A 21,097-nucleotide genomic window follows, 5' to 3' on the forward strand; every position below is an offset into this window, starting at 1 on the left:
TGAAATCATTCTCTTTCACTTGTCTTAGTAACAATTTATACCTTACCTCCCAATTTGTAGAGTAAATTAAGAATGAAGTACCAATATCATCATCCCTCATCCAATAGTAATGATTAACATAAAAATAAAAAAAGAAAGCCATGGACGTGTATTGTTGTGGGAAATATAATTTTTATTTCAAAAAAAAAAAAAAGTAATACACATGCTAACTAATAAAACTACCACTACTATCTGTCCATTTTGTGTTATCTATTATAGCACCAACCAGAAGTGTTCGTCCACCACCAAGATCCTAACAAGAAGTCGCCATTCTTAACCAAAAGAAGTTTGCCGTCTAGTTAGCTCTCCGTTCGCATCACCAATAAAATAAATCCAGGTCAAGTAACTCATATAAAAAAAATATATATATATAAAATATTTTCTGTCATTACCTGTACTAAATTCTACATCCAAAATGAAAGGGTTTCCGCATGTATTTTGTAAATCCCTTTTTCAAAACGCTCCAAATCCAATAAAATTTACCATGAAAGGATCGCGCAAACAAAGACGACACCCAATGTGGAAAAAAAAGTGTTGGAGAAAAGAAAAAGAAAGGAAAAAATTAAAAAAAAAGTAAAACGCACACAAAAGAGGTATTTTTTCAAGTCCGTCCACTGATGACAATTTGACATGATTTTTTGCTTTTTCTTTTTTTTGTCACAAAAAGCCAACCATCAAAAAGCCCATGTTTACTCAAAAGACCTTTCTAATTTTTCTTCTCAAATAAAACTATAATCTCACTCTCTGCTTTGTTTTATTTTAAATATCTATTTACTCCCGTAGTAGGATACAAACTGTCGTCCATGAGTTTCAACCCGATTTTTTTTCTTTTTTTTTTCTTTACTCCAAACTTCAAGCTCTTTTTGCCATTACTGGCTTTTCCTTGCCCATACCGAGAAATGAGATCCATGCCCGTCTTTTATACTGTAACGTCACTTTGAGTGGACATGTACCAATTATACTACTGTAATTCATTCAAATATCACCATCATTGCATCAAATTTAGACTAAAAATATATTAAATCATTCCCTTTCAATTGTTTTAATAGCAATCTATATCTTACCATCGAATTTATAGAGCCATTTTAAAAAATAAGTGTCAATTCAGTCATCTCTCATCCAATAATGATCATCATCCAATTAGACTACTATCATTAGACTCCTCTCAAAAAAAAAAAAAAAAAAGTAGTCCAACATCGTCTAATCTTATTTTATCGCTTATCTTATGCAATAGGCCCCAAAAAATGTCATCCTTTTTCTAAACGTTGCATGATGACCTCTTGACGATCGTTTTTTACAGCCAAAATTTGGTTAAGGACGTCCGATCTCTTTTTTTTTTTTTTGTTTCCATGCTGCATGCAAGCGGCAAGCAAACATTAGCCTTTCTTTCTTAGAGATCATCATCATTGCGCCAAATTCGAATACATTATAGAACAAACCATTTTCTTGAAATTTAGCTAATGTCATTTTATAGCTTTAGTGTTGCATTTATAGAATAAATTTAAAAAAATAGGCACCAATATCGTCACCTATCGTCATTTGGCGTAAAGGAATTATGGAGCGCTCTTTTTCCCTATCATATTTATTCATGCAAAGCGGTGATCGCTGGGGTTAATGTAAATATTTTTTATTAAATGACCTTGGATCATCAGAACCTAGAGTTTAAAATCCTGTTCCTCATGATGAGTAAAAAAAAAAAAAAAAAAAAAGGGGGGAGGGGGCTTTGTGGCGAAAGACGTTCTCTGGAAAAACGGATCATTGCAAAAAAATAAAAATATATAAATGGGAGAGAAATTGTAATGGTTCTCATCATAATTTAAAAATAAAATGCTATCCATCTTGGTCAAATCTCTTTGTGTATCATCCTTGTTCGTGTTCATGGCAGAAGCTAAATGGTGTTGGTGCGCTAATGTAGGTACTCCGACAACATGGTCATCAGAAAGCTTCGCAAAAAGTGCTTGTACCAAGGCAGAGTTACAATGGCAAACCGCAACAATTGGATGGGATGGATGTGATGTTGGTGATACGACAACAGAAGCTGGAAAAAGCAATATGCAAAAATACCTTCAGCAATGTGGGGCTCCTCCTCTTACCTATGGTGCTGACTGTTATTAATTGAAAGAAATATATCAAAGAATAATGTATATTATAACGATCCTTCTACTGACAGTTAATATTCATGTCAGTAGCATAAAATGTTATTTCTTTATATTCGTTTTCAATAAAGCCATTTATATTTCCTCATCATTATAATGATTTTCTCCCATCGTCGTCAACTGTCATCATTCTGGAATACAGTAGCAATGATCTTATATGAGTCTTTATAGAAATCAGTTTAGACTATAATACTGGACTATCAGAATGTTAAAGCTTGCATCCCTTTTCTTCAGCATGGATGAAATTAAAAAAAAAAAAAGTCCGTGCCAAAAACATTTCTCTAGAAGAAAGAGTCATCACAGATAATTCAAAAAGACTACATCTAAACTCGTTATAAAGACTCACCATGAATAATAAGAGTCAAATGAGAGACATGCCAATCAGTCCTGTATGAAGACCGTCAAAAAGATGCTATTCCGTAATCACATCCCGTTGCTATCCAGTGGAGCTCTATCACATGTACGTTCAACACTGCATTCCATTCACGATAAAAAAAAAAAAAAAAAAAAAAAAAAAAAAAAAGGAAAGAAAAAACGAGACAAATAAGTATAGAGAGAGAGAAAAGATACATCATTCGTTAATATGATCAATATAATAGATAACATTTATTGAGATAATTGTTTGGATAAGAGTCGTAAAAATTCAAAATTCCTTTTGGCATCCATGTCAGAATCATCCTTGTCCCCCAGCAATAGTCGTCGTTTCTTAATGCGTTGTTCCATGTAATCATCTTGTAGTAAATCCATATCTCGTTTTGATATTGATAATGATGATGATGGTGATGCTGATAATGATGATGATGGTAAGGTTGAGATCTGGTCTTTATCTTCATTATTCGAGACCACTGTGCTACCTGTATTGCTGGGAATAGTCGGTAAACAGAGTGTGCTTCTTTTCAGTCGTGTCGCAATGGCCCGTAGCAATCGATCAGTAAAAACACCGGTTTGTTTCTGATACTCGTAAGCAATGTTGAGCTGTTGTCGTAACTCTGCCACATCATAGCTAGTCCGTAATAATAGTTGTTGTAGCGATGGTGTAAAGTTTATTGAAGAAGTGGAGTCGGTATCATCATCATTCCTTAATCCATAAGATTCGTAAAAAAGTCGCTGATCATCATAAAGATTATCCAGATAGTCTTCACATGCTCCAAGATGGACTTTCTTGTCAGTTTCCGGGCATGAATCCGTCGCTAATGCGTGGTATTCGTATATCCTTCCTGTTGCTTGTCGTCGTGCTTGACTATCTTCCTTCAACCTAAAATAATAAAGTCATGAATTTTTTTGAATCTTTCTTTTGTTTTTTCCAACTTACTTTGCAATCAAAAGTTTCGCTTTTCTTATCCGATCCCTGTTGTATTCGTTTCTGCGGTGACGTTCGGCATAGGCAAAGAAAGATGATTTCTAGAAATAGAAGAAAAAAGAAAGACAGTGGATCAGCTGCGATGCACAAAATATCTCTTCCTTTCCTTCTTACTTCAGCTGATTGTTGATTTCGATACGGATCCATATCGCCATTAGCCAATTTGGAGATGACTTGAAGGTGGATATTCCGAACTAACAAGATCATATGAAGTGAAAAAAAAACATAGAAAGAATATTAAAGGACATATAGTTTGTAGGGAAAAAAATGTTCTTGACTAAAATCTTACGTTCATTTTGGACCATAATTCGTTGTTGTTCAGTCTGATCATCATCATCATCAGCTATTTGAATAGAAGAGTATTGTTGCTTGGTTTGATATCGTAAACCCGCCAATAGTAACTGTCGCATACGTTCAGTGTTGGGTAAATCGGATTCTATGGATGTATAATATTCTGAAGTAGGGATTTCTTTGGATGGTGATGAGAGGACTAGTTATAAAATGAGTGAGTGAGAGGAAGAAAAGATATAGACTTTAGTACAATCATAATAATAATAATAATAATTAATGATCAGTTCTACTTACTAATAACGTCTCCACCCGATGGTGTAATGTTGTTACTAATACGTTCTGGAGATGATATTGGACTTGGAGTAGAGTCGATTGTTACATAGTTTTGAGGTTCAGTTGGTTCAGGAGATAGGGTATAAATATCAATAGAGCGTTGAGATTGTTTTTGTTCAAGTATACTGGAGGATGTATATGGTGATAATGGAGAGAGTGTAAAGGGATTCTATCAAAAGCAAAACAAAAAGAAAAAGTTATCTTAGTATTAATGTTTTACTATCATCTTTTTCCTTTTTTTTTTTTGTTTTACCCTTTCTTCTGGAGTTTGTAGTTGAATTGGACCCCTTTTTTCAACACTTTTCCCTTTTTGTTTTGCGTTGTTGTTGGTTTTGTTGTGATAGTTTTCATCATTAGAATTGACAATATGACTTGTCGATAAAGGAGATCTTACAAAGCGTTTAAAACGAAAACCGAATTCTTCATCGTCAAAGTCTGCAGGAGTACCCATGAACTTTTTAAAAAAAGAAAAAGGAAAAAGTGTTAGTATATTGATTTTGTTTCCGAACAAAAAAGAAAAATGGAAGATTCTTACCTTTTAAATTATAAAATTAGTTGTTTAATATGATATCGAATTGTACGGTATAAGATGATGTGATGTTTTTAATAAAAAATAAAAAAAAAAGAGAAAGGGTAAGAGGGGTGGATAATTGAAGAAGTGTATGAGAAAAAAAAAAAGGAAACTCTTTTCTCTTTATTTGATTTTTAGATGATGCCTAACTGTCGCGCATGTGACTTTTTTTTGAATTTCTCAAATCCAAAACGGGGAAATCGCCCTTTTTTTTCGCGTTCCCCTTTCTTTTTTCACTTTGACATTTCTATCATGAAATACTCATCTCCAATATGCAGGCATAGAAATGAACCAATAAAGAAATCCAACTTGTCTAAAATGAAACGACAACGAAAACTTACAAAATACCTTACTACGAAGAAGGTATAGTTAAAAGAAGCATATTGTTTAAACCTTGCTTACTAAATGTTTGTTTTGTGTTTCTGGTTTGAAAAATAAAAGAAAAAGACAGGTCAAGAACATCTCTATTATCCTTATCGACTTAACAAGAACAATAATAACAACAAGAATAATGACGACAACAACAGCCATATAACAAAACATGACGACAATGACAGTAATGACAACTTGACAGTGGACCTGGGTTATTTGACGACTTTACGACAAGAAGCATTTGCTGACCTCCATCGACAAATGCAAAGTTATAATGACTCGTTTGTAATTAGAATGCAACAAAAAGAACAACAACGATTAGATGTACAGAGACAAAGACGACGGTCATCATTGGATACTTCACAGCTAGTACAACGTCGTAGATCATCTGTATTATCCACCAGTCATGTATATCATCAAGATGATAGTGAACCTATGATGGAAGAGTTAGTCAACATGTTGGAAACAGGTACAATCAAGGATTATAGTCTTTTGACAGAATGGGAAATTTGTCAGGTAAAATCAATAGAATAGAAAATTATACTACATTTGGATATTAATACTCCGTTCTTTCCTTCTACTTATAGAATCCTCAAATCATATTGGAAGAAGAACATCATGGTGGCTTTGGTGATTTATGGTGACAAATCCTATGAACGATAATGATATCCTTTTGTTTTTATATTTTTTTTTTTTATTTTCTTCTACTCTCTTCTACGTTCCCAACTTTTTTTTTGTACTTAGTCCTCATTACATTTCCTTCGTATAGTTTTTTCTTTTGTATCATTTTCTTTTTTTAGTCTAGATTTACTGTTTCATATTTTTTTTTTCTTTTTGTTTCTTCAAATATGCACATGATCATACTATCTTTGTAATTATATAATCAAATGCCTTGCTCTATTTTGTCAATAAAAAAAATTTTATATATGTAGTTTTTTTATTTTTGTTCAAATCAACATTATATTGGACCAAAAAGAGATAAACAATAATGATATAGCCGTTCCTCCTTTACAAAATATAAGCAAACATTGTAGTAGTAACATGACAAACAAAGATGATGATCATCAGAATGAAAATACTACTCAACCAAGAAAAATGAAATTGAACGATAAAATACCTGAACTTCATAATAACGAATCATCATCCAAATCCAAAGACCACATCAACCAGAAAAAAAAATTGATTTGACTGGAAATCAACTATATGGAAATATAGATTTAAAGTACCTGTAACAAAATGAATATATATAACGCTTTATTTTTTTAGAACAATAATAAAACGATGGATGTATACAATGTATGACTAAACGGAATGGAAAATATGCATAAATATATATATGACTAAACTAGGCAATATATGATACAATAATCTAACTAGGGAGACCTGGCCAAGATCACTTGTTCACCACGCACATAGACTTGTTTCAAATTCAAATCATCATCCAAAAACACAAAGTCAGCATCCGCACCTGGATTCAATGTCCCTTTACGATCTTGTATGCCCAAACTTTGTGCTGGGTGAAGTGTAGCTGCTTCTAAAGCTTCTACTCGAGAACATCTTGTGAATTTCCAAAAGTTGCGCACACACTGGTCGATCGTCACCGTACTACCTGCCAAAGTATCTGTTCCTTTGATATATGCTCCACCATGACGCACTTCCACATCTTGACCACCAAGTTGATAAATACCATGAGGAAGTCCTGCTGCTGATAATGCATCTGTCACCAAGACACAACCTCGAGGATGAGAATAGTAGGCGATGCGTACAGAATTGGGATGCACATGGATACCGTCGCAAATAATACCATAGAAGGGTCGTGGATCCGATTGTTGATGATTAGCACTGGTGAGAGATGGTAAAGGATGTCTATCAGGTTGTTTTGGTACAGGCAAATCAGTAGCACCCAAGATACCTAACAATAGAGAAAAGAAGAAAAAAAGAATGAATAAATGAAATAAAGAATACTATGTTATTTATTTTGTACGTACCCACCATACCAGGATCACGTTGATGGAACTAGGAAAAAAAAAAGTGAATGTACATTCCATAATAATACAATGGAACTTACGGGTAACATAGCATTAAACAAATGAGTCATGAGACAAGCACCTTGAGCAACGCCAGCTTCTGCCGCCTTAATATGAGCCGCCGAATGACCAAGAGAAACAGTGATTCCACGTTCTATAAGCTTTGGTATGACATCCAGAACACCATCCACTTCAGGTGCCAGTGTGATGATAGATATAGATTCGCCACCTCGTTTTAATTCAGATCCATATGCTTCTTCGAAATCCAATATACCTCTTGACGCGGTCCGAATAGCATTAACATCGTGGGCACCTTTCTTTTCTTCAGAAATGAATGGTCCTTCAACGTGAGCGCCCAAGATTTCAGAGTTCGTCTTTGCATTACCAGCTCGACGTCGTAATAAAGGAAGAACCTAAGGAATGGAGGAGGATAATCAAATGATAAGTAACAATAGTAATAAAAAAAAAAAAAAAAAAAGAAAAGAAAGAAAAAAAGAAAAAAAGAAAAAGAAAACGAAAAAAAAAAATGGTTTCTATTTTTTTTTTTTTTAGCTTACCTTACTATAAACGGCGGGTTCCGAAGTTACCACGGTTGGACAGAAGCCAACACAACCTGATTGAAGTAATCCTTTTGCCACGGTATCGATATTGATTTGTAACTTGACTATAGAGCCTTCATGATCAGCAAAATCAATACCATAAGAACCATTGATCTGAAGATCCAAAAATCCGGGCGCTACAATACAACCTTGTGCATCAATGATTTCATCCGGTTCTTTTCTTTGTTCAAAGAACACTTGTTCGGCATCTACAATCTGACCATTTTGAAACCATAAATATTCGTTTTCTACTAGTTGATGATGTTTGAGTAATTTTGCGTTGATGATCTTGTATAATTTATTGTCTGTCATTTCTATGTATGTATATATCTATTTATAACATCTGTAATAGATAAATCCTTTCTGTTTTATCAATAAAAGAAGAAAAAAAAAGAGTGAAAAAAAAAAAATAGAAAACCCTTTTTTTTTTCCTGATTAAACAAGGGTTTGGAGGAACTTTTTTTTTTCCAATCAGCTCATTTGGTCAAAAAGAATATCATAATAACGGTTGGATGCCCGCCATGAAAAACATTTTTATTATCATACAATGTAATACTGATGATTATGTAAGTGTAAATAAGGGTATATGTATTTAAGATCTCGATGGCTTATTACTGGTGGCACAATCAGCATCATCATGGGCAGTTTGGTCTGATGATCGTTCATCATTGCAGAAAAAGGAAGAAGCGTTTCAGGCGTTGGACGATTATTGATCATATTTGGATGAGTACAACTATCATCACTCACGGTACTACTACAGCATGAAGAAGATGAGGAAGGTGATAGTGGTTTTCTGTGATGATGGTTGCTATAGTAATCCTCTTCTTCCTCTATAGATTTGGCTGGTTGAATTTTTTGATTATCATCATGAATAAACGTACATCGGATACCATAAGGACATTCCCCTTGATCATGATAAGCCCGACAAATCTTAGTTTTATATAACGTATGACGAGGTGCTTGTCGAAGTTCTGCATCCCCATGAGCATATCGACATTTGATTCCGTACCTATCATTCAAAAAAAAAAAAAAAAAAAAAAGGTTATATCATCATCTATTTCAATAAATTTTATTCTTTTATGAATTACCTGCAATGACCTAACTCTGCCCAGTTTCGACAAATCTCAGTCTTATACAGAACAACTTGTTTTAGTCTTGAATGAGTATTGTTCTTATCATCATGATCTGTTTGGGTGAGAGGTTGTCGACATGAATAAGTGTCCAATGTGTCCAAGCGATGATGATGATGATACATAAGTAAAAAGGAATAATAAAGACAATGAAAAAAAAATAATTAAATAGGTATATATTGATAGATCTATAAAGAAAAGAAAATGTTTTATTTTCATCCTATTTTGACCTCATTTAAAAGAAAAACGAAAAGTGGAAACACGAAACATGTAACATCACCACAGCACAAGACACTTTAAAGTGTCGGGGGAACAATAACGTGAGTTTGCCTCCCCCCTTTTCTTACAATAACAACGCGCCTTTTTTGAATGATGGCTAAAGTTTAAAAAAAAAACATTTACCTTTCAAACAGTGATCAAAGTTTAACCTAAATAACAAAGAGAGAGAAAAAAAAGTAAACAAAAAGATAAAACAAATAGACAAGGTTGAAAGATATATCTTTTATTTCACAATTCTATAAACATTCTAAAAATAATTATTATAATAAAAAAAAAACTATTCCCATAATCGAATCATCCCATCATCACCTCCAGATATCAGCACACCCTTTGAAGGATGACAGTCCAGTGTAGAAATGGTTCCAGAATGTGAATCCAATGTACGCATCAAATTCCCTTCCAATACATTCCAAATATAGATATGACCATCTTCTGATCCGCTGATAACATGAGCATCATCGTACGTGAGCGCTGATTCAATCTTATATTTCTGTTGTCGATGTCCTTTGAATGAATTTAATAATTGACCATTTGTCTTGTCCATCAATCGAATGGTATCATCCATTGTATTTATAAGGATACAATTACCATCACCAGAAATCTTGCTTGATGTGATTGGTGCTATCAAAAAGAAAAAAAAAATTAAAATTAAATATAGTAATAATTCATTTTTCCTTCAAAAAAAAAAAAAATCTTACATCCTATATAATCCTCATATAATTGTCCTTGTCTTATATCAAATCTTCGTAATTTTCCATCCGCACAACCAGTAATGATTTCCTTGTCCTTGACCTGAAGTGACATAATACTATCTTTACATCCTTCAATCACCTGGATTGCTTGAAGATTGGATGATCGACAGTCCCAAATCCTTATAGTGGCATCAAATGAACCTAAAAAAAAAAAAATGAAAAAAAAATGAAAAAAAAAATGAAAAAATAAGATTAAGAAAATGAAATGATAAAAAGAAAAATCTTTTTTTTTACCACTAACAAGTACAGTTCCTTCTTGATTAAAATCCACAGCGTTTACACGTTCCCAATGACTTGTAAATCTTCTTAAAAGACTACCACTACTGACATCCCAAAGTATCACGGCTTTATCTGCCCCACAACTGGCTATTCTGGCATTATCTTGAGATCTAATTAAAAATAAAAGTTATAAGATATATACCAATGTACATATGAATAAATCTTACACTGATAATCCAAGTACTTCTCGACCATGACCTTCATATGAATGTAAATGTAATCCTGAAGTTGGATTCCATAACCGAACACTACGATCTTTCCCCCCAGATAAACAATATTGTCCAGAAGTGTTGTATCGAAGAGCATTGATGGGGCCCTTATGTCCTGTTATTGTTCGAGTACATTGTGTTGGATAAGAAGACATGATAACATGTACAATGACAAGGTATATATATATAATATGTACAAATAGATGAATCTACTAAAGTAAAGAAGAAGAAAGTGAGAGAAAAAAACAGACAACCAATCTACTTATTTTTAAAACCCAGATTTTTTTTATTTTCTTTTATAGTTGCATACAAAAAAAAAAAAAAAAACTAAATCTATACTAATCAATTAAAAGGTAGTACTGTTTCGACCGCTCTTTCTCTTCTTCTTTTTGTTATTTTTCGATCGCGACTTGCTTTTGTTGTTTCCTTGTTGAGATTGCTGTGATGATTGAGTTTGTTGTTGATCTTGTTTGGGAGCACTATTGGTTGGTGAAGTCGATACTGGGTTTGTTGTTTGATCGTTTTGAAGTGTAGTATTTTCATCGACAGGTGAAGAAACCAAATCATCACCTGTAGTAGTATCATTTATCTTGGATGGGATATCTAGAGGTGGTAATTTCGCTCGCAATTCTTCTTCTTGTTGTTGTTGTGGTTGTTGTTGGGTAATCATAGTATAATCATTAGTAGTTGCTGGAATATCATCCAACGAGTGAGTGATGGTAGTAGACTGCGCCTGATCAGAGTCACCTTGTTCTAATACTGTCTCCATTTCTCGTTGTTGTTCCTCTTGTTGTTGTTGTTGTTGTTGTTGTTGTTGTTGTTTTGAAGGTGTGATAGGATCCAGGATGGTTTCTTCTACTTGATGTGCAAGTTTCGCGGTCTCATTGCTTGTCAGTAATGTGTCATCATCCTTGTTAATTTTCGTTTTCAAGTCACCAATGGTAGACGTTGAATCAGTGTCATTATCTTCGCGAAGTTGTTTCTGCCACATTTCCCAATAGACGCCTGGCTGATCAGCAGAACTTGCGCCTTGTTTCAATAATTCATCGTGAGTTCCAGATTCCACCACACGACCATCCTTGATACTAGAAATCGAAAAAAGAAAGAAAATGTCAACAATGATTCTTTCATTATATTATAGATTACTTACACGAGAATCAAATCAGCATTAACGATAGTAGACAATCGATGAGCAATCACAACCGTTGTACGATCCTTTGTGACATTGGATAAAGCGAGTTGAATTTGTCGTTCAGTCAAACTAAAATGTGTTTCAAAATAAAAAAGAAAAATTCATATGAGCATTCTTTTTTAACGACGAAAGCTTTCTTTCCTCTTTTTTTTTATCAACTTACGTATCCAAAGAGCTAGTAGCTTCATCCAATAAAATAATAGGTGGATTCTTTAGAATGGTTCGTCCAATAGCCACACGTTGTTTCTCTCCAGTACTTAATCGAAGTCCACGTTCGCCCACTTTTGTTTCATAGCCTAAAAAAAGGAAAAATTAGCCAGATTTTGATTGACGATGCATTCTTTGGCGAATTATTACCATCAGGGAATGACAAGATCTTATCATGGATTTGAGCTGCCTTGGCTGCTTCATAAACATCCTCTTTGCTAGCATGAATATCACCATATTGAAGGTTATACATGATAGTATCATTGAAAAGAACACAATCTTGGGGTACCACGCCAATATTTCGTCGAAGGGAAGCTTGTTTGACATTCCGAATGTTTTGACCATCAATGGAAATAGTACCAGTAGTAGGATCATAAAAGCGAAATAAAAGTCGCATGATGGTTGATTTTCTAAATGAAAAATAATTTCATTAATAAACAATAATGAAGAATATGAAAAGAAATATATTACCCAGAACCCGACGGTCCAACAAGAGCAACAGTAGATCCAGCAGGAGCAGTAAAGGAGACACCATTCAATGCGGTTTGACGATTGTCATACGTAAATGTGACATTATCTAGTGTAGTACAAAATATAAAAACCCCATCAGATTCTACTTTGTTTCAAGCAAATAAATATTCTTTTTATTTTATTTTTTTTTTTTTTTTACCGAATACAATGTTTCCTTCCTTAATAACGATATCAGGTGCACCTGGAATATCCTTGACAGTTTGTTCTTCTTTAAATAAGTCCAACATCTTCTCCATGTCAATAAAGTTTGTTTGAATCATTCTAAAGAAAAAGTAAAAAGAAACGTAAGTATATATGGATTACTATTTTCTTACATTGTATACTACCTATAATAAGTACCAAACCAATGTAACTAAAGGAAAAAAAAAAAAGATAAGTAAAACAAGATGATAAAGTTAAAAAAAAAAAACATACAGGTGAATATAATTGCATCATGTAAACATTGAATATGACAAAATCACCGGCTGTTAGACGACCAAGTGAGACTTCCCAAGCAAATAACATGCAACCAACAAAGAGACCAGCAGTAATGACAGTATTTTGAGCCAAATTCAAAATATTGAGAGAAACAGAGGATTGCCAATCAGCCTTTTGGTATTCCACAATAGCATCTCGGTATCTATTGATTTCATAGTCAGAGTTACCATAGTATTTCACAGTTTCAAAATTGAGTAATGAATCGACAGATTTTGTACGAGCCGCATTGTCCAGTTCAATCATAGAACGCCTAAACTTGGTACGCCATTCGGTCATGGTAATAGTAACATAAAGGTAGAGAGACATGGTGACGAACACGATAGCACCATAGGCAGGTGAGAAGGTGATGGTAAAGAGGACTACAGCAACCAAGATATTAGCAATAGCGGGAACAATTTGGAATAAAATCTGAGATAACAATTGCACCACACTACTTGTACCACGATCCATGACACGAAGCACTTCACCAGTCTTGCGGTTGAGATGAAAATTCAGAGAGAGCAAATGAAGATGTTCGAATAATTTGATGGAGATTTCTCTGGTAGTATATTGGTTCACTGGCACCCATAAAAAGTTTTGTACACATTGAATCAAACCTGATCCGCCTTGTAAAAATTTGAATCCCATATAAATCAATACAGCTGCCCAAGCAAACTTGCCTGAATAATAAAAAAAAAAAAAAAAAAAGTTATTTTTTCTGATCTTTTTTTTTTTTTTTTTGTCATTTCTTTTACCTTTGCCAATATGATCTACAACATAACCAAGTTGGAACGGCGTTTGAGCATTGATAAATAATCCAAGTACCATTAAACCAAAACTAAGAATCACTAAAGCTTGTAAACGCCAATTGTTGTGAGGCCAAATAAAAGGCATCAAATCTCCCATCTTCTTAAAGAAATCCGAGAATGTACTCTTCGGTTTTTCATTTGTTGTAGTAGTGATTGTTGGAGCTGAGCCATAATCCGAATGATTTGTTGAATTTAATAAAGGAGTAGTTTCTGCTGATGACGATGTTTGTGAAAACATATGTATTATAGAAAATACAAAGAGAAGACATTCTAAAACATATCTTGTGATAAATACACCCAAGAGAAATTGATCATAAATAGTGAATGATGTATCTATCAAAAAAAAAAGGGGGAGAGTCAATAAATATTACTATTGTTGTCTAACAACAATAAGTCAACTCCTTATTGTTTCACTTTTGTTATTGTATTTTATTTTTTATTTTTTTTTTATTTTTTTATACCTGGTTTAGGATGTTTGATGCTAAGAGCCCATAACCAACCTACACTTGTTTCTGTTAATAAGGCGACACACCAAAAGATATATTGAATCCAATAGATTTGACCAAATTTGTATAATTCATCCAATAAAGTCCAAAGGCACACCATCCATGCCATGAATGAAGCAGCTTCATAAAAAATTAATAGTTTTGATATCCATACCGAAGTTTCCATTACTCGTGCAATCATGCTACTAGCATCAATCAAAAATGTCAAGTTCACACCGATACAAAGAACAATAATCAGTTTGGTGAATGCTGTCCATGATCTTGATCTTGTTGCTTGAACGTCAATGTCAATCCAAGGGGAAGCGCGAGTATGAAGCAAGCGGCCAAGTGAAAAGAGGATAATAAAAGAGAGTATAATAGTAGGGGATATGAATAAAATAGAACCTATTTCCAACTGGTCAGAAGAACCTGAGAGAGGAAAATGATCTTTTTCTTTCAGGTCTTCCATGAATAATAATAAAAAAAGAAAAAGGTGGAAAGGAAAAAAAATGAGAAAAATAGAGTTTATTTTTTTTTTATTGTGTATTTGGTAATTAACTCCGCGTTCAAACTACTAAAATGCGTACACATAATTTTCTAAAACTATAATCTAAAAGGAAGGACAGGCCACATAACCAAGGATGATTGTTCTTCTTGTAAAGTACATGCAGTCACATAGGATGAATTGAGTAGATGCCTTTGAATATCAATACGAGACAAATCATTGTCCTTATTGGGTATAGGTGATGATAATAATACAAGAGATGTTGCTGGTGCCTCTATTCCATCAGAATATAGTGTATGAAATTCATTTAATATAAGTTCTTTTTCTTGATTGTTCTTAAGGTCATCGTCTTTCATATTATCTTGTTCTTCTATGAATGAAATAATAAATAAATAAATAAAACAAGAAAATATAAGTTACTTTTTTCATGTTTATTATAATACTACACGTTATTACTTTGTTTTGAATAGGCTTCTGAGAATTCAAATATAGCAAGAGCTTCCTTAGATAATGGCTCTTGTTCTTGTTCTGTTGTAATATAATTGTCTTCTTCTTGTTGTTGTTGTTGTTCTTCTTCTTCTAGATTATTATTAATAACATATGGATCGTGCATATTGGTTTGTAACCGTTGAAGATATAATTGCCATTGTTGTACTTGTTGAGGATTGAAATGAGATGCATGAAAAGATCCAAAAGGTAATCTGTTCATAACAAAAGGAAGGACAAGAAAAAAAGAAAAAGATGATATACTTTTTTTTTCACCACCGGATTTGGTTTCGGGGATAAAAATCTCATCCCATCCCAAAGGTTGAAATTTTTTGTTTTCGTATTTTTTTTTTTCCCTCAATAGTTTCAGCGATACCAATTTCTTTTTCCTTTCTTCTCCTTTTTGGTTTCTTTTTTTGTATTTATTCTTCTTCTTTTTTTTTATATCATAGCACACATTCTTTCAATATGAAAACATTTGTCAGTCCGGGAAATGCTACTTGTTGTAGTATACTATCTATTTTTGGTATTATTTTTCTTGTAAGTGTGTTTCATCTTGTTTTGCTTTCTTATGATGTTGTTAATACTAACACTATTTCCTCTTTTCTTAAGGTGATTCTCGGATTGGCATTTGATGCTAAAGTCGAAGTATTGACTGAATTTATCACTGATCCAGATGATCCAGCTGCTACCGCCAAAGCATGTTTCTCAGCTGCTATTGTGTACGCCTGTTTCTTGGCTTTCTGCTCTTGCCAAAGTTTAGTTCATCGTTACAATTCCCGTAATCAAATTCAACTATGAACTGGACTCGTTTAATGAACAAGATGGAACTTGGTTATTCTGTTTTTTTTTTTATTATTATTATTATTATTATATATATTTTTTTACCCGTACCGCCACCTGCACTCACACCTTACATCACACATCAACAACAAAACAAAATATCGTTACCCATATATACATAACACACATACACGTATCCATTTTATCTTGTTATCTCTTTGATTACTTTTGTATACATTGATGGTCCCCTTTCTCTTTTAGTTTTGAATTCTAGTTTATTAGTATTTTGTTTGCCACGCATTAAAAAAAAAAAAAGATATCCTTCCTAATAAACAACAATGATGATTTTGATTCTTCTTGTCTAGTAATAAACAACTTTTTTTTATTAGTTCTGTATATTTATGTTCGAGTAAAATACATAAAAATCTAACTATAAGTAGAAACAAGAAAGTGAAGGAGGACACTAATGAAGACGAGGGGAGATATCGCGTAAGACTTCTAACATTTGGTTCCTGACCTTGTTAGCTAATTGATCAATAGCAGCTGAATCTTCTTGTACATGTTCCGTGGAAACAGGTGGTAATACTATGATAAAAATAATAAAAATAAGCTCGTCGATTGTGTTCTTCGATATCATTATTATTACCTTTGATTTTAACATTGCCATGGCCAAATCGTTTTGTTTTGGAGTTGTAGATATTTTGATAATTTGAAATGACAATAGGGATAATAGGCACCTTTGCTTGAACTGCCATATAGAAAGCACCTTTTTTGAATGGTAACATGTCAATATCTAAAGGTCGACCACGTGTACCTTCAGGGAAGAGCCAGACACTAGTCTAAGCAAAATTTAAAAAAAAAAAAAAAAAATAATCAATCGAATATGTATAACTACCAAATACTAACCTTTTTTCTATGAATATCTTCAGCCGCTTGACGAGCTTCCTTGATGGCACTATCCCTATTCTTGCGATCCAAAAAGATAGCATTACTAAGAGTCACTATTATAAAAATAAATTAAAAAAAAGGGACATATGAGTCATCTTATTTACCAATTTTTTTTTTTTTTGATGATGATTGATCCACTTACTGTACCAACCCAAAAATGGATAATATTTGATTTGTTTTTTTGCTACGACTGAAGTTGACTTTGGAAACACGCTAGCCATCAATAAAATATCCATACTTGATTGATGATTGCAAACGTATACAGCAGGGCCTTTTGTACGATCAAGATGTTCTTTTCCTTCAATGGTAGTAGTAATTGCCAATAAAAAGCCGCAAAGATGATAATAAAGTCGAGCCACAGACCAATTCACTAGACCTGCCTTACCTATCAATGGCAAAGTCAGAGAAGCCACCATACCATACACCGTCATTGCACCCATACATGTTGTTGAAACAAGACTACGATAATAAAATCCACCTCGTTTTCGCATCAGTAAGGCAAATAGAATAGGTAATAGTGACAGCATTGCCAAGTTCCTTTTGGCGACTAGAAAAAAAGAAAAGATTCAGGAACAAGAAAAAAGATGTTTGACATGTAACTAATACTTTAATGAATAAAACAAAAATTACTTACTTGGTCTAGACAAGATAGAGGCCATAATAAAACAGGAGGAGAATTAAAAAAAAAAAAAAGAAGAAGAAGAAATAGGTTTATTTTATTGATTCCAGGCAATGGGGAACCTTATAGAGGGCAAACATGTGAAATCTCTCCAATTTTTTTTTTATGAGCAAAACGCATTTGAGACTTCAATTTCCGACTACAGAGACTTTTTGTGAGTGACGTTGAGAGATTGGCCAACAACAATGCCAAGTCCCAACTCCGGCTCTTTTTTTTCGTATTCTCGTCTTTTTCTTCATCTCTCTTCTCTTTCATATACACCATACTTTTATTATATTATGATTTTACTCGATTACAACAATGCCATCATTCAAGATATTCTTGAAACCAGACTAAGAGGGTAATTGTAAAAAGGAAAGAGAATGACACGATATTTCACTCGAAGTAAAGAAAGCAGTAGTACTAAACCTTTCATCTCTTTTTTTTTTTTTGTTGATAGTGAAAAGAATGAAGCTTTGGACGTAACTGTGGTCGATTTTGATGGTGTTGTCTATGGAGTGAAAACACCTAATAAAAGAACCGAACTATATATCTCTCTTCAATGGGCCTGTTATCCTGAATTGGTATCTTTTGGAGCTCAACAAATTCTAGAACGTGTCTATGGAGAATATCTTGCTGCTACACCTGAACCCAATTATGATGTGACTCTTGTGATTGACTTGGAAACTGTACCTGCTGATGAAGGTAATAAAAGAAGAAAGAAGAAAAAGGAAAACAATTATCTAAGCATCTTAATATATATATATTATAGAATCCCGTGCTGCTCTTATTCAAAAGGTATCATTATTAAAACGCAATCTACTTGCCGCTCCCTTTGAGAAGGCTTTCTCAGAACAAGAACAATACGAAGATACTGAAAAACCTAACCCAACCTCAGAACTTATGGCTGTTCACTACCGCGAAGAAGAAGCTATCTATATTCAATCCAATTCGGACCGTGTCACTGTTATTTTCAGTACTAAATTCAAGGATGAAACTGATAAGATCTTTGGCAAAGTCTTTTTACAGGTAACAAATGAATGAAAAATGATGATGATTTTTTTTTTCAACTCAATTATTTATTATTATGATCATTAGGAATTTGTTGATGCTAGACGTCGTCGTGCTCTGAGAGCTCCTCAAGTTTTGTACACCACTCGTGAACCTCCAAGAGAACTTGCTCATTTGAATCTCCGGGATAGTGATGATATCAGTTACGTGACATTTGGTAAGAGAAATTTGTAGATATATACAAGTCGATTTATCTATTTTTATCTATAGTGTTATTCCCTCAACATTTCGAACGTGGTGATGTTCGTGAAGAAACCATCTCTCGTATTCAAATTTTCCGTGATTATCTCCATTACCATATCAAATGCTCGAAGGCTTATATGCATACTCGTATGCGTGCTCGAGTACGAGACTTTTTGAAAGTGTTGAATCGTGCTAAACCTGAAGTGATTGCTGAAAAGAAGACTATCAGGTAATGACATATATATATCAAAGACATAATTTATATGCATGAGTGACTGATTTTTATTTATTTATGTATATTTTTTTTTAGTGGCAAGACGTTTGTTCGAAGCTAAAAGAAAAAAAAAAGAAACCTTTCTTTTATCGACATGTATTTTTTTTTCCTCTCTCTATCTTAGTAGTATATCATTTTCAATTTTTGTTGATAATTAGTTTGATTTTTATTATTGTTTTGATAAAATAAAAAAAGAAGATGATGTATGTAGTTTGCACCTACACAATAACATGGATAAGATGATTCATTCTCTATAGTCAGATAACAAGCCTTTTTTTTTTCTTGGTATGGTCATAATGGGTTTGTTTAATCTCATATCCATGTTGCGAATTTTTTTATTAAGCTTGTCAAAATGTATTATCGACGGTGAGGGATGGAGACATATTCAACATCCGCTTTTTTTTTTTTTTTTTTTTTTATGGGAAGCAGGGTTTCAAGGTAAATCATACCCTTCTCTTTCCCTCTTTTTTTTTCGAAACATTCACCAATCTGCTTGACTTTCAATATATAACCCATACGCTTCTCAATTTCTTTTCCTTTTTACAAGGTTATAATGAATAGAAACCCAGGTACTTCCGTTTTATTGTCAATCTTTTTTTTTTTATCAGTGAAATATCACCTTTTCTTTTTCTTTCTTCTTTTCTTTTCATATATATATACGGACATACTAATTCCTTTTTTTTTTTTTTTACTTATCTTGTATATCGTTGCTATGAAGACCTCATTGATTATTACTACCTTGGCTATCATGGCAACAACTACAATAGCTGAATTGAATGATATGTATCTTCATCATCATCCCAGTCAAGCAAAGAAACTCGCCATGGCTGCCAAAGCTGCAAATGGTAAGGAAATGAATTATATTTCTTTTTTTTTTTTAAATTATCTTTACTTATTTTTGTTATACAATAGGTCAAAACCCTCCATCTGGTCAAAATGATGACAGCTATCATTACGGTGGATACGATTTCCGAAAATCATATGATGACAGCTACGACGTGTATCGAGGAAGAAATCTTTACGATGACGAATTTGTTGAACGACGTCCTCAACGCGGGCTCTATGCAGCAGCTGATTATGATGATGATTATGGATATTCGCCTCGTCGTGCGGACTATAGTTATGATAGAAATGGACCTGTAGTGGGCGGACGTCGCGGATATAGAATGGCAGCTGAAGACCATGGCATTACTTACACTCAGAACGGAGGTATTGATTGGAATAGTCCTGTGTTAAAAGGTAGTATCTATGTGGACCGTGGATATGATGATGCTTCGTTTGATGTATCCCAGAATCTCAAAATGCAAAGTGTCGTCGATCCAGGCGAAAATTGGCACACTGGCAAAGGAACGTACTATGATGTGGAAACCCGGAAGAGCTCATGTGGTATCAAGGCAACGAACAAAGATATGGTTGCTGCTCTGAACACTAAACAATTCGGTGACAAGTCAAAGGATAATAAAAATTGTGGAAAACAAGTGGAAATCACAGGTCCTAATGGTACTTCGGTCAAGGTCAAATTGATTGATGGTTGTGATACTTGTGCTGAAGGTGATATAGATCTTAGTCCTGCTGGTAAGTAAGATAATAAAAAAAAAAAAGGAATGTATTTTTTTTTTATTCTTATGAATTGACAAACTTTCTTTTTTTTTTTGACGTAAGCTTTTGAAAAAATCGCTAGTTTCAGTCATGGTAGCATCTCGATCAAATGGACAGAATCTTAACTTTATCACTCACTTAGTTTAGTGCTTGACTTTTTTTTTTTTTTATCATTTACTTTATATTGAACATTAATAAAAAGAAAATATTACTTTAATAACAGATACACGAAGATAGATGATGGTAATAAAAAAACGACATGTGATGACGGATGATGATAGGATGAAGAGTGTTTTGATAGATGTTCATTTTGGTAGCTAATGGTTTGCAGTAAGATACCAAAATAAATCATGATCTAAATTAAGATGAGTCGTTCGAGGGGAGCTATTTCTTCTTGCTCGTTTATCACATTTATTCGTGTAAAATAATAATTTCGCTAGGGTTGAACCGCATTATTTATTCTATGATCTTGGATTACAAGAATGATAGCACTTTTTGTATACAGTAGCATTG

The 21,097-nt window shown here is 33.4% G+C and overlaps 12 protein-coding genes across 12 annotated transcripts; 5 read left to right on the plus strand and 7 right to left on the minus strand.

Annotated features, from left to right (window-relative positions):
- Nucleotides 1–1,866: 1,866 nt before the first annotated feature.
- On the plus strand, nucleotides 1,867–2,407 carry BX664DRAFT_354560 (uncharacterized protein; the record flags this gene model as incomplete). Its single annotated transcript, XM_051547751.1, has 2 exons — nucleotides 1,867–2,137; nucleotides 2,367–2,407. The coding sequence occupies 2 exons, from the start codon at nucleotides 1,867–1,869 to the stop codon at nucleotides 2,405–2,407; spliced, it is 312 nt and encodes a 103-aa protein (XP_051404658.1).
- A 350-nt stretch (nucleotides 2,408–2,757) lies between these two features.
- On the minus strand, nucleotides 2,758–4,830 carry BX664DRAFT_320350 (uncharacterized protein). The gene is made up of 7 exons (XM_051543105.1): nucleotides 4,715–4,830; nucleotides 4,433–4,633; nucleotides 4,141–4,348; nucleotides 3,845–4,045; nucleotides 3,670–3,749; nucleotides 3,508–3,596; nucleotides 2,758–3,450 (listed from the first exon to the last, which is right to left on the minus strand). The coding sequence occupies exons 2-7, from the start codon at nucleotides 4,628–4,630 to the stop codon at nucleotides 2,802–2,804; spliced, it is 1,425 nt and encodes a 474-aa protein (XP_051404659.1). The 5' UTR covers nucleotides 4,631–4,633; nucleotides 4,715–4,830; the 3' UTR covers nucleotides 2,758–2,801.
- Nucleotides 4,831–4,997: 167 nt separating this feature from the next.
- On the plus strand, nucleotides 4,998–6,029 carry BX664DRAFT_381695 (uncharacterized protein). The gene is made up of 3 exons (XM_051548990.1): nucleotides 4,998–5,113; nucleotides 5,192–5,638; nucleotides 5,710–6,029. Exons 1-3 carry the CDS (start codon nucleotides 5,003–5,005, stop codon nucleotides 5,764–5,766), a joined length of 615 nt encoding a protein of 204 aa, XP_051404660.1. The 5' UTR covers nucleotides 4,998–5,002; the 3' UTR covers nucleotides 5,767–6,029.
- Nucleotides 6,030–6,341: 312 nt separating this feature from the next.
- BX664DRAFT_377192 (uncharacterized protein) lies at nucleotides 6,342–8,060 on the minus strand (the record flags this gene model as incomplete). The annotated part of the gene is made up of 4 exons (XM_051548757.1): nucleotides 6,342–7,034; nucleotides 7,111–7,138; nucleotides 7,191–7,562; nucleotides 7,815–8,060. 4 exons carry the CDS (start codon nucleotides 8,058–8,060, stop codon nucleotides 6,496–6,498), a joined length of 1,185 nt encoding a protein of 394 aa, XP_051404661.1. The 3' UTR covers nucleotides 6,342–6,495.
- Nucleotides 8,061–8,242: 182 nt separating this feature from the next.
- Nucleotides 8,243–9,085, minus strand: BX664DRAFT_320354 (uncharacterized protein; the record flags this gene model as incomplete). The annotated part of the gene is made up of 2 exons (XM_051543106.1): nucleotides 8,837–9,085; nucleotides 8,243–8,757 (listed from the first exon to the last, which is right to left on the minus strand). Coding segments are annotated over exons 1-2 (368 nt in total), but the record flags the coding sequence as incomplete, so codon positions are not given.
- Nucleotides 9,086–9,355: 270 nt separating this feature from the next.
- Nucleotides 9,356–10,651, minus strand: BX664DRAFT_320357 (WD repeat domain-containing protein 83-like protein). The gene is made up of 4 exons (XM_051543107.1): nucleotides 10,356–10,651; nucleotides 10,144–10,298; nucleotides 9,856–10,050; nucleotides 9,356–9,778 (listed from the first exon to the last, which is right to left on the minus strand). The coding sequence occupies exons 1-4, from the start codon at nucleotides 10,550–10,552 to the stop codon at nucleotides 9,435–9,437; spliced, it is 891 nt and encodes a 296-aa protein (XP_051404663.1). The 5' UTR covers nucleotides 10,553–10,651; the 3' UTR covers nucleotides 9,356–9,434.
- A 26-nt stretch (nucleotides 10,652–10,677) lies between these two features.
- BX664DRAFT_12834 (uncharacterized protein) lies at nucleotides 10,678–14,584 on the minus strand. Its single transcript, XM_051539795.1, has 10 exons — nucleotides 14,054–14,584; nucleotides 13,539–13,925; nucleotides 12,742–13,463; nucleotides 12,654–12,679; nucleotides 12,467–12,588; nucleotides 12,268–12,373; nucleotides 11,947–12,206; nucleotides 11,753–11,885; nucleotides 11,548–11,658; nucleotides 10,678–11,482 (listed from the first exon to the last, which is right to left on the minus strand). Exons 1-10 carry the CDS (start codon nucleotides 14,544–14,546, stop codon nucleotides 10,744–10,746), a joined length of 3,099 nt encoding a protein of 1,032 aa, XP_051404664.1. The 5' UTR covers nucleotides 14,547–14,584; the 3' UTR covers nucleotides 10,678–10,743.
- A 12-nt stretch (nucleotides 14,585–14,596) lies between these two features.
- BX664DRAFT_320361 (uncharacterized protein) lies at nucleotides 14,597–15,380 on the minus strand. Its single transcript, XM_051543108.1, has 2 exons — nucleotides 15,039–15,380; nucleotides 14,597–14,952 (listed from the first exon to the last, which is right to left on the minus strand). The coding sequence occupies exons 1-2, from the start codon at nucleotides 15,289–15,291 to the stop codon at nucleotides 14,681–14,683; spliced, it is 525 nt and encodes a 174-aa protein (XP_051404665.1). The 5' UTR covers nucleotides 15,292–15,380; the 3' UTR covers nucleotides 14,597–14,680.
- Nucleotides 15,381–15,487: 107 nt separating this feature from the next.
- Nucleotides 15,488–16,205, plus strand: BX664DRAFT_320362 (uncharacterized protein). The gene is made up of 2 exons (XM_051543109.1): nucleotides 15,488–15,608; nucleotides 15,681–16,205. The coding sequence occupies exons 1-2, from the start codon at nucleotides 15,537–15,539 to the stop codon at nucleotides 15,867–15,869; spliced, it is 261 nt and encodes an 86-aa protein (XP_051404666.1). The 5' UTR covers nucleotides 15,488–15,536; the 3' UTR covers nucleotides 15,870–16,205.
- A 109-nt stretch (nucleotides 16,206–16,314) lies between these two features.
- Nucleotides 16,315–17,326, minus strand: BX664DRAFT_363232 (uncharacterized protein; the record flags this gene model as incomplete). The annotated part of the gene is made up of 4 exons (XM_051548367.1): nucleotides 16,315–16,436; nucleotides 16,498–16,690; nucleotides 16,758–16,852; nucleotides 16,942–17,326. The coding sequence occupies 4 exons, from the start codon at nucleotides 17,324–17,326 to the stop codon at nucleotides 16,315–16,317; spliced, it is 795 nt and encodes a 264-aa protein (XP_051404667.1).
- Nucleotides 17,327–17,702: 376 nt separating this feature from the next.
- BX664DRAFT_289006 (Arp2/3 complex, 34 kd subunit p34-Arc-domain-containing protein) lies at nucleotides 17,703–19,214 on the plus strand. The gene is made up of 6 exons (XM_051541814.1): nucleotides 17,703–17,818; nucleotides 17,918–18,162; nucleotides 18,230–18,486; nucleotides 18,556–18,685; nucleotides 18,739–18,940; nucleotides 19,022–19,214. Exons 1-6 carry the CDS (start codon nucleotides 17,757–17,759, stop codon nucleotides 19,044–19,046), a joined length of 921 nt encoding a protein of 306 aa, XP_051404668.1. The 5' UTR covers nucleotides 17,703–17,756; the 3' UTR covers nucleotides 19,047–19,214.
- Nucleotides 19,215–19,661: 447 nt separating this feature from the next.
- On the plus strand, nucleotides 19,662–20,774 carry BX664DRAFT_320367 (RlpA-like double-psi beta-barrel-protein domain-containing protein-containing protein). Its single transcript, XM_051543110.1, has 2 exons — nucleotides 19,662–20,560; nucleotides 20,648–20,774. The coding sequence occupies exons 1-2, from the start codon at nucleotides 20,152–20,154 to the stop codon at nucleotides 20,707–20,709; spliced, it is 471 nt and encodes a 156-aa protein (XP_051404669.1). The 5' UTR covers nucleotides 19,662–20,151; the 3' UTR covers nucleotides 20,710–20,774.
- The last annotated feature ends 323 nt before the right edge of the window (nucleotides 20,775–21,097 follow it).

This window comes from Halteromyces radiatus, assembly GCF_025201355.1.
Source record: "Halteromyces radiatus strain CBS 162.75 chromosome Unknown BX664scaffold_1, whole genome shotgun sequence".
In the NCBI taxonomy this organism is placed as follows: Eukaryota; Fungi; Mucoromycota; class Mucoromycetes; order Mucorales; family Cunninghamellaceae; genus Halteromyces; species Halteromyces radiatus.